This window comes from Procambarus clarkii, chromosome 65 (genome assembly GCF_040958095.1).
Source record: "Procambarus clarkii isolate CNS0578487 chromosome 65, FALCON_Pclarkii_2.0, whole genome shotgun sequence".
Taxonomy (NCBI): Eukaryota; Metazoa; Arthropoda; class Malacostraca; order Decapoda; family Cambaridae; genus Procambarus; species Procambarus clarkii.
The window spans coordinates 22,537,886-22,549,847 of NC_091214.1; the positions used below are offsets into that span (position 1 = coordinate 22,537,886).

At 42.8% G+C, this 11,962-nt stretch overlaps 1 protein-coding gene across 1 annotated transcript in view; it reads right to left on the minus strand.

The window, feature by feature from the left end:
- Nucleotides 1–308: 308 nt before the first annotated feature.
- LOC123771060 (uncharacterized) overlaps nucleotides 309–11,962 on the minus strand; it is a 56,690-nt gene continuing 45,036 nt past the window's right edge. The window contains exon 10 of the mRNA XM_069309591.1: nucleotides 309–4,137. Coding sequence (XP_069165692.1) covers nucleotides 2,752–4,137 — 1,386 coding nt within the window. The 3' untranslated portion in view covers nucleotides 309–2,751. The remainder of the gene's footprint in view (nucleotides 4,138–11,962) is intronic.

Below are 11,962 nucleotides of genomic sequence, written 5' to 3' on the forward strand. Positions count from 1 at the left end.
AGATAACGATCCATAATGAGACGGAGCAGCTTCTATCAAAATGTTTTCAGTAACTTTTGTCAAAATATAAATGTTTAAATGAACGCAAATCCCTCCTGAAAATATGACATTAACTCGAAAATAGGAAAAAAGAACCAATAGGCCATCGCTTCACGGCACTAAACGAATTACTTAAACATAAAAAAGGTGAAAAAAATAGGGTTTAGATGAAAAAAATGTATATTTATATATATATATATATATATATATATATATATATATATATATATATATATATATATATATATATATATATATATATATGTGTGTGTATGTACAATAAATTCCTTTCCTATAGTCAAGATGTACATAAATCCCTTTCCTGTAGTCAAGATCATGTGGCGTATCCTAATACATAATCCTAATACACGATCCTTACAATCAGCACCTAGGTACTGTACCCGAGCCTCGTTACAGCACCCCAAAAAGCACAAGCTACACTCAGCTTCGCCTGTATGTTTCAAAATACCTCGGCAAACTCTAGGATACAGTCACCCTTCGCTAGCTTCCTAATACACTAATACCATCATACACGACCGTGTATTAGTGCGCGTACACAAACACCCATCACAAACCCCTCAAAATTAAAAGATATTTAAACACGAGAATGGGTAAGCACAATTACAAATATATGTTTTTTTTCCTTACATATGATGGCAGAAACAGACGAGAAGGAGTATGGATCTTAAACCGGTTTGATAACGTCACAGAGATGAAAGATGGCCGTATTGTGAGCGGGAGGGGACTGTAAGACTGGGAGGCAAAGGGACTGTAAGACTGGGAGAGACGAGGGGACTGTATGACTGGGAGAGACAAGGGGGACTGTAAGACTGGGAAAGACGAGAGGAACTGTAAGACTGGAAGACGAAAGGACTGTAAGACTGGGAAAGACGAGGGGGAACTGTAAGACTTATCGACAAAGGGACTGTAAGACTGGTCGACGAGGGGAACTGTAAGACTTAGAGAGACGAGAGGACTGTAAGACTATGAGACGAAGGGACTGTAAGACTTAGAGAGACGAGGGGACTGTAAGACTATGAGACGAAGGGACTTTAAGACTGGGAAAGACGAGGGGAACTGTAAGACTGGGAAAGACGAGGGGACTGTAAGACTGGGAGAGACGAAGGGATTGTAAGACTGGAAGACGAAGGGACTGTAAGACTGGAAGACGAGGGGACTGTAAGACTGGAAGACGAGGGGACTGTAAGACTGGAAGACGAGGGGACTGTAAGACTGGAAGACGAGGGGACTGTAAGACTGGAAGACGAAGGGACTGTAAGACTATGAGACGAAGGGACTTTAAGACTGGGAGAGACGAAGGGACTTTAAGACTGGGAGAGACGAAGGGACTGTAAGACTGGGAGAGGCGAGGAAACTACGAGACAAAGGGGTCTGCAAGATTTGGAGGTGATAAGAGGGAGGTGACAGTACTGTGAAGGGGGAAGTGAAGAGTACCCACTATACGGTGCCAGGCGTGACTGATGGGTAGCCATCACCACGGAAGGGAAGGAAAGGGTGGAGGGGGGGGGGGAGATTGTAAACAAGAAAGTCTCAGCAGAGCAGAAAAAGGAGGAATGGCACCCGCCAGAAGTTTGTTCGTGGTTCTTCGTTTGTTTTGGCCAGTCTCTGACAAGCGAGTGCCTTGGGGACGGCCGCTACAGTGACACAGACTGGCCAAACAAGAGAGAGAGAGGGAGAGAGAGAGAGAGAGAGAGAGAGAGAGAGAGAGAGAGAGAGAGAGAGAGAGAGAGAGAGAGAGAGAGAGACAGAGACAGAGACAACCAAGTTAAGACAAAAACGAGACAAATTCTGTCAATAATCAACTGAATATCAACCAGAAATATTGAACAATCAAAAGATGAACGACTGTCTAAAACAAATCAACGACAAAGAAGCAATAACAATCACAAAGAGACACGTAGACTCCTCAGTACGACACAAAGGATTAATTGTTGCGTCCTACAACTATTTTTGCGTCTTCAACCGATAAATACATCGAGGACAAATAAGAGAGGGAAAGTTTATTGTGTGAGGGGAGAGGAGATGGGAGGTGAGGAGGAAAAGGGAAAACGAGGGGAAGAGGAAGGTCAAACCAAGAAGAGATGAGGGACAGGAGAAGGGAGGTAAGGCTAAAGAGAGAGAGAGGGTAGGAGAGGCGTGGGTAAGGAATGTGGAGATGAAAAGAGAACCACGGGAATCAAAAAGAGGCACAGAGGGAACGGAAGGAAAAAGATGATGGGAAGAATAAAAGGGAAAGAAGGAAGTAGAAAGATAAAAGGGTAAATCAATATGAAACAAATAGGAAGAGGAAAGAGTTTAGTGTCACGTGTCTATAAAATATATCCTCCTTATTTTATATAAACACTAAGATCGCCATCTTGGAAGTCAAAACTAAACCTAGATTGTCTACTAAAAATAATTCTTGTCTAACATTATTCAATATTATAAGTATGTATATATATAAATATATATATATATATATATATATATATATATATATATATATATATATATATATATATATATATATATATATATATGTATGTAGTCCTTCCTTGGTCTCTGTTGCGACATCTCCTTATAACTATAAACACTATATCACACTTCAGATTTTACATATGTGTGCAGGTTTGTTGGTCTTGTCTCTACCTGTGCATTTCTCAAGATGTCATCGACTTCATTTCTTAATTATGTTGTCCTTAAGAGTTCTATCTAGAGGTTTTCCTCGGTACTGTGGGTTGGCTTTTTCTTCACTGATTGTGGCTTATGTTCTTGCCCACCCTCGGTACTGTTGGGTGGCTTTTTCTTCACTGATTGTGGCTTATGTTCTTGCCCACCCTCGGTACTGTGGGTTGGCGTTTTCTTCACTGATTGTGGCTTATGTTCTTGCCCACCCTCGGTACTGTGGGGTGGCTTTTTCTTCACTGATTGTGGCTTATGTTCTTGCCCACCCTCGGTACTGTGGGTTGGCTTTTTCTTCACTGATTGTGGGTTATACTCTTGCCCACCCTCGGTACTGTGGGTTGGCTTTTTCTTCACTGATTGTGGCTTATGTTCTTGCCCACCCTCGGTACTGTGGGGTGGCTTTTTCTTCACTGATTGTGGGTTATACTCTTGCCCACCCTCGGTACTGTGGGTTGGCTTTTTCTTCACTGATTGTGGCTTATGTTCTTGCCCACCCTCGGTACTGTGGGGTGGCTTTTTCTTCACTGATTGTGGCTTATGTTCTTGCCCACCCTCGGTACTGTGGGTTGGCTTTTTCTTCACTGATTGTGGCTTATGTTCTTGCCCACCCTCGGTACTGTGGGGTGGCTTTTCCCTAGTAAAATTGTTCACTTTTCTAGAAGATGTTTGTTTTGGTTGGTAAACTTCAGTAGTTGTTTTCTCTTGTGTTACCAGGTGTTTTGTGGTTTCAATACGTTGATATTCTACTTCTTTCCCCATGTCCTCATGTTGGCGTTTGTCACTGTTTTGTGGTTGTGATTTTGCCTCTATTTCACTGTCTGAAGGCCTAATGACTTCACTGCTTGCAGGTCCTGTGTCCTCACTGTCTGCAGGCCTAATGTCTTCACTGCCTGCAGGCACAGTGTCTTTACTGCCTGAAGATCCAGTGTCTTCACTCTGATCTTGTCTTCCCAAGTGGGTGAGCTTTGAGTCTGTGTTTACCTTGCCTTGGAGACCAACCTCCATGGCTGAATCTCCGGTCGCAGTGTCCGCATATTCCTCCGTTACTCCAGTGGCTGTCGAAAGGCCTCCTCCTCCTCCTCCTTCGCTCCGGTAACGAGATCGTGCAGCGGGATCACCACCCGCCGAAGAGCCCCCCGCACCACCTCCCAACTGGTGGTGCTCAACCACCGCCTCGAAGAGCCGGATAACCTCCTTCTTCTTCTCTTCGCCCGTCGATTCGTGTATGTGTCGTCCTACTCTTTCGAAAACCGCCGGGAACATCGCGCGCGCCTTCGCCACCAATCTGTCGACGTCGTCTTCTGGGGCGAGCTCCAGCTCCGGGTCGGGTCGGGGCGGCTTCTCTGGTAGGCGCCACCAGCTCTCTCGCCCGATGAACTTGTGGATGCAGTGGTAGACCACGGAGTACCACTTCTGTACCACCAAAAGCAACACTTACACATTTTAATTGGAAATAAGTGGTCATGGATTTACCTAATTAAGGAGTGTTGGTGGCTGGTGGGGGGAGTGTTGGTGGCTGGTGGGGGGAGTGTTGGTGGCTGGTGGGGGGAGTGTTGGTGGCTGGTGGGGGGAGTGTTGGTGGCTGGTGGGGGGAGTGTTGGTGGCTGGTGGGGGAGTGTTGGTGGCTGGTGGGGGAAGTGTTGGTGGCTGGTGGGGGGAGTGTTGGTGGCTGGTGGGGGGAGTGTTGGTGGCTGGTGGGGGGAGTGTTGGTGGCTGGTGGGGGGAGTGTTGGTGGCTGGTGGGGGAGTGTTGGTGGCTGGTGGGGGAAGTGTTTGTGGCTGGTGGGGGGAGTGTTGGTGGCTGGTGGGGGGAGTGTTGGTGGCTGGTGGGGGGAGTGTTGGTGGCTGGTGGGGGGAGTGTTGGTGGCTGGTGGGGGGAGTGTTGGTGGCTGGTGGGGGGAGTGTTGGTGGCTGGTGGGGGAGTGTTGGTGGCTGGTGGGGGAAGTGTTGGTGGCTGGTGGGGGGAGTGTTGGTGGCTGGTGGGGGGAGTGTTGGTGGCTGGTGGGGGGAGTGTTGGTGGCTGGTGGGGGGAGTGTTGGTGGCTGGTGGGGGAAGTGTTGGTGGCTGGTGGGGGAAGTGTTGGTGGCTGGTGGGGGGAGTGTTGGTGGCTGGTGGGGGAGTGTTGGTGGCTAGTGGGGAGAGTGTTGGTGGCTGGTGGGGGAAGTTTAAAATGATACTAAAATTTTAGGAAAAGTATAAGTTGATTTTTTTAAGAAATTGTAGAACATTGCAGAAATGAAAATGTAAGTATATTGAATGATAAAAATTTCAGATTAGCGAATGATTTAAATTTAATAAAGTGAATGATGGAAATTAGAATTAGAATACATAAAGAATGATAAAGGTAATACAAATCCATGAAAATAGAGCATAGCAAAGAATGATATTTGTTGAGGGACGATGATGAATAAAAGAGATGAATGATGACCCCTAAAACGATTACGTCATATCTAAAAGATAGAGGTGAATGATAACGTCACTTGTAAGATATATAATAAATTATAATGAAAAAGGTCAACAATGACATTTGTTACAAGCCGAAAACAACACGATAAATGATGAAGAAAAGTTAACAATGAAACACAGTGAATAATGATACAATGCACGATCAAGAACGATAAATAATGAAACAACTTCGATAAATAATGAAACAACGACGATAAATAATGAAACGACGACGATAAATAATGAAACAACGACGATAAATAATGAAACGACGACGATAAATAATGAAACAACGACGATAAATAATGAAACGACGATAAATAATGAAACAATGGCGATAAATAATGAAACAACGGCGATAAATAATGAAACAACGACGATAAATAATGAAACAACGACGATAAATAATGAAACAACGACGATAAATAATGAAACAACGACGATAAATAATGAAACAACGACGATAAATAATGAAACAACGACGATAAATAATGAAACGGCGATAAAATGAGAAAAATAAGAATAACAAAAAATAAACAATAAAAAATCGTCATTAGTAACTATTCAACAAATCGGTTTTCAACTTATTTTTTTTTTGCTCGAGTTCCTATTGAAGATGAACAAAAAATTATCGCTCACGAATTTTATATTATCGTTCACGATATATAAATGATCACTTATAAGTCAAAAAGTATCGCCCATGATTCATAAATTATCGCTCATATATAAATTATCGCTCATGATTTATAAATTATCGCTCATGATTCATAAATTATCGTTCATGATTCATAAATTATCGATCATGATTTATAAATTATCGCTCATGATTTATAAATTATCGCTCATGATTTATAAATTATCGCTCATGATTCATAAATTATCGTTCATGATTTATAAATTATCGTTCATGATTCATAAATTATCGCTCATGATTCATAAATTATCGTTCATGATTCATAAATTATCGTTCATGATTTATAAATTATCGCTCATGATTTATAAATTATCGCTCATGATTTATAAATTATCGTTCATGATTCATAAATTATCGTTCATGATTTATAAATTATCGTTCATGATTCATAAATTATCGTTCATGATTTATAAATTATCGTTCATGATTCATAAATTATCGCTCATGATTCATAAATTATCGCTCATGATTCATAAATTATCGCTCATGTTTCATAAATTATCGCTCATGATTTATAAATTATCGCTCATGATTTATAAATTATCGCTCATGATTCATAAATTATCGTTCATGATTCATAAATTATCGCTCATGATTCATAAATTATCGTTCATGATTCATAAATTATCGCTCATGATTCATAAATTATCGTTCATGATTCATAAATTATCGTTCATGTTTCATAAATTATCGCTCATGATTCATAAATTATCGTTCATGATTTATAAATTAGCACTCACGATTTAAATACAAAGATAAATTAACTATATCTTCCCGCATATATGTGCAAAAACATATAGCATTTATTTATTAATAATATAAAAACTAATCTAGTATCTGCAGATATTCCACACATGGTTAATGTGAACAAACTTTCCATCATAAAATATCTAAAAAAAATTTGCATGGAATTTTTGTTTTTAATGTCATTTGCACCTTGGCCTTTGTCACCTTTGCACCAAATTGCACCTTCGGTTGAACTGTGGTTTCTCTGTGATGATGATTCGTGCCGTCATGTGTGTATATTTTGTGTATAATGACAGCATATGTATATCTTGTGTACAATGACAGTGTATGTATAATTTGTGTATAATGACATCATATGTAGATATTGTGAATAATTACAAGGACACCAATTGCTTACTATTTTTCGGTGTTTTAGCTGAAAAGAGTATAATTTTCTTTTAGGATTGCCATCTCAAATCTCAAGCAATTTCTGAACTGTTACACCATTCTCAGTCCTTCCCTGCTCTCTCTCTCTCTCTCTCTCTCTCTCATTCCTTATTATGTGAAAAGGCACTAAGAAATACTGCATTTGTTCAAACGCCTAATAGTTTGGTTTCTGAGAGTGCAACTCTGTTTAGGTTTTTGTCACGGGGCATGACCCCCTTAGTTTGCTTGTGATCTCGTCTGCATTTGTGTTCCTGACTTTTTTACTTCATTCTGTATTTTCTCTCCACTGAGCTCGGGTTAGGGGTAGACAGATTATATGATAGGTGATGGTGAGGAAGACAAGTGAGGGACTGGAGACGGGAAATAGGAGTGGATGAGGAATATGGGTAGACATGGTAGGAAGAGATGCAGAATAGGGAAATGAGGAGTTGGTGGGAGAGGAGGGGAGGAATGGAGGGTGAGCATTTGAGGAGAGCTTGAGTATAATTAAAAATAAAAACATGAGGTAGAGGTGATGTGGTCTATTTTTTTTTTACACAGGTGGGTATAAATAATTACCTTCTGGCACATGTTAGCCAGCTAACTATATTTTCCTTGCCATAGCTCATCTTCAGCCTCATCCTACTACTTTCCCCAATTACTGCTGAGTGAACAGGCACAACCTTTCAGGGGAGGCTCTTACATCTCCCAAAACTTGCTCTTTACCTTTCCGAAACAAACCCAAAAAATCTTAATACTCTCAAAGCTCACTCATATACTCTCTGTTAACTCTCTTCCTCCCATGTTGACCAGACCACACACTAGAAGGTGAAGGGACGACGACGTTTCGGTCCGTCCTGGACCATTCTTAAGTCGATTGTGATGAGGGATTGATTGATGAAGACTGAGCCACCCAAAAGGTGGCACGGGCATGAATAGCCCGTAAGTGGTGGCCCTTTTGAGCCATTACCAGTATCAAGAGATGATACTGGAGATCTATGGAGGCGCGACTGCACCCTGCGTGACGGGAGATGTCTCCCAGACCATATGGTAACCAAATGGTCCCCGTGGAGTTGAGAGTAAGGGAGTTGATGCAAGCAATAAATAGGGTAGAGAAAGGTGAGGAGCAAAGCAAAAGGTACGAAAGGCAAGGTGTAGTAGAGGGGATAGTAGTAGGAATAAGAATAGCAGAGGAAGAACTCTCTGCCTCCCATCTCTCTTTAACTATCTCTCTCTCTCTCTCACTCTCTCTAACTTTCTCGTGGCAGGAGAAAGTCTTCACCTCTTGGCCTCTTTCTTGTGCCCCGTGTCTGGGACCCGGCCGTATTTACATGTATAATACCCTCCTGCGTCAAAGTTCTCCAATTTGCATGTGGTTACGTGTCACAGAATTAATGCATCGGTCTGGGGTGTTCTTGATGCATTTTATGGACTGGGGCCTTGAGTTTGTTGCTTTGCATGTGTTTGTATGTGCTTAACTATATGTGTGCTTTCGCGTGTGCGCGCGCGCCCGCACTCCTTCTAGACGAGTGTCAGTTGATAAGCATGTTAATGGCCTAAGTTTTGATGTTTATATTCTTACTGTGTGGTCATTGACCGTTTTTATATGCTTACTCTTTGGTGAATGGCCGTGTTTAATGGTAAGCTTTACTTTCATACTTTCTCTACAGTGTCTAACGATTGTCTTCCACTTTTGCTACAAGTTAAGGAGATTGTCTCTGCAGTTTCTCCAACAAATTGATGTGTCTGGTAGCACAGTGATTAGCGCAGTCGACTAAACAGCCCAATGGTCCCGAGTTTGATACCGTGGGTAGGGTGAGACGTATGGGGTATCAGTACCACCATAAGGGTATAAGGGAGCCGGTGGCTGAGCGGACAGAACACTGAACACGTGATCCTGTGGTCCCGGGTTCGATCCCGGGCGCCGGCGAGAAACAATGAGCAGAGTTTCTTTCACCCTAATGCTCCTGTTACCTAGCAGTAAATAGGTGCCTGGGAGTTAGTCAGCTGTCACGGGCTGCTTCCTAGGGATGGAGGCCTGCTCGAGGACCGGGCCGCGGGGACACTAAGCCCCGAAATCATCTCAAAATAACCGCCTATGTTATTCTTTGGTACGGTTGTTAAGTGGTACTCGCAGATACTTTTACTTCTCAAATGTCTAATATTTTCTCCCAAGATCTGAATATCTCATTCTTACCCTTTACAATTTCCATGATATTACACTTATTTGCATTGAATTTTATAAACTAATTTTATATCCCAAACTGAATATCTTAGCAAAGTCTAAGATATTGGGGGTGCTACTCCTCCACTGGAGACCTACCTTCTTCATGATGAGAATTTATCTCTTATTCTTAGTATCAATTACCACATTGATGACGCTGTGTAAAAAAAGACACCACGAACACTGTTTATGTAGGACAGACGTAAATCTGTGTATTTATGTCTGTAGGTTAGATTAGCATTTTAAAAGCGCTACAATCACCTTCTGTGGTTGATTGTTCAATAAATCCCTGAACTGTATGTTTAACAGATCTCTAACCCTGTCTATGGAAGAGAGAAGAAAATGTATATATGATGGTTAGCATTGTAAATGTGTGGCCATTTTTGTGGTAGGAAAAAACTTAGTATCAATGATCATATATATATATATATATATATATATATATATATATATATATATATATATATATATATATATATATATATATATATATATATATATATATATATATAAAGAGGTCTTTCTTCCAGCTTACGGCTTACTTATTATACCACCATTTTGTTCCAATATTCCATATCAGTCTTCAGTGTGCCGAACACCTTTTCAAGACCCAAAAATACGCAGCCTAGCCCAGCCATCTCTCCCCCGAATAATCTTCTCTGCCAGGGGAAAAAACAACTAGATTTTCCTGACCTGACTACAAAATGTTTTCGTAAAATGTCGGTGTTTATATTCAATTATTGGAACATGTTCCTATAACCTTGTTTAACAAGATACTTGTGAATCAAACAAATTGTACTAGTCTAGCCTATTCTGACTTTTTTCATTTTTTTTTAATGTTTCTCTACTTCTAATTTGGGTATTTTCTTTTCACATGCGTCCCGCTTGTTCGTGTACTACCCATGCTAAATAGTTTGATCTACCCATTCCCACAACAATTATGCATGTGGTGATCATGTCTCTTTTTCATTATGTATGTGGTGATCATGTCTCTTTCTTTCATTATGTACGTGGTGATCATGTCTCTTTCTTTCATTATGTACGTGGTGATCATGTCTCTTTCTTTCATTATGTATGTGGTGATCATGTCTCTTTCTTTCATTATGTACGTGTTGATCATGTCTCTCTCTTTCATTATGTACGTGGTGATCATGTCTCTTTCTTTCATTATGTACGCGGTGATCATGTCTCTTTCTTTCATCATGTACGTGGTGATCATGTCTCTTTCATCATGCGACATGTGTGTATGTGCCTTCCCATGCTACCTGTACTCACCTAGTTGTGCTTGCGGCGGTTGAGCTCTGGCTCTTCGGTTCCGCCTCTTAACTGTCAATCAACTGGCACATGGCCACAACACTTAATAAGCCAGAACACGCTACTAATCCCCAAAACCAGCCAGCAGAGAACAACCCCACACTACCCTCCAACAGAAACCAACCCCCCACTACCCTTCCAACAGAAACCAACCCCACACTACCCTCCAACAGAAACCAACCCCACACTACCCTTCCAACAGAAACCAACCCCACACTACCCTCCAACAGAAACCAACCCCACACTACCCTTCCAACAGAAACCAACCCTACACTACCCTCCAACAGAAACCAACCCCACACTACCCTCCAACAGAAACCAACCCCACACTACCCCTCCAACAGAGAACAACCCCCCACTACCCTCCAACAGAAACCAACCCCCCACTACCCCTCCAACAGAGAACAACCCCACACTACCCTCCAACAGAAACCAACCCCCCACTACCCCTCCAACAGAGAACAACCCCACACTACCCTCCAACAGAAACCAACCCCCCCACTACCCCTCCAACAGAGAACAACCCCACACTACCCTCCAACAGACACCAACCCCACTACCCTCCAACAGAAACCAACCCCACTACCCCTCCAACAGAGAACAACCCCACACTACCCTCCAACAGAAACCAACCCCACACTACCCTCCAACAGAAACCAACCCCACTACCCCTCCAACAGAAACCAACCCCACTACCCCTCCAACAGAGAACAACCCCACACTACCCTCCAACAGAAACCAACCCCACTACCCCTCCAACAGAAACCAACCCCACTACCCCTCCAACAGACAACAACCCCCCACTACCCTCCAACAGAAACCAACCACACTTCCCCTCCAACAGAAACCAACCCCACTTCCCCTCCAACAGAAACCAACCCCACTACCCCTCCAACAGAAACCAACCCCACTACCCCTCCAACAGACAACAACCCCACACTACCCTCCAACAGAAACCAACCACACTTCCCCTCCAACAGAAACCAACCCCACTACCCCTCCAACAGAGAACAACCCCACACTACCCTCCAACAGAAACCAACCCCACTACCCCTCCAACAGAAACCAACCCCACTACCCCTCCAACAGACAACAACCCCCCACTACCCTCCAACAGAAACCAACCACACTTCCCCTCCAACAGAAACCAACCCCACTTCCCCTCCAACAGAAACCAACCCCACTTCCCCTCCAACAGAAACCAACCCCACTACCCCTCCAACAGAAACCAACCCCACTACCCCACCAACAGACAACAACCCCACACTACCCTCCAACAGAAACCAACCACACTTCCCCTCCAACAGAAACCAACCCCACTACCCCACCAACAGAAACCAACCCCCCCCCACTGCCCCTCCAACAGAGAGCAACCCCCACACTACCCTCCAACAGAGAGCAACCCCCACA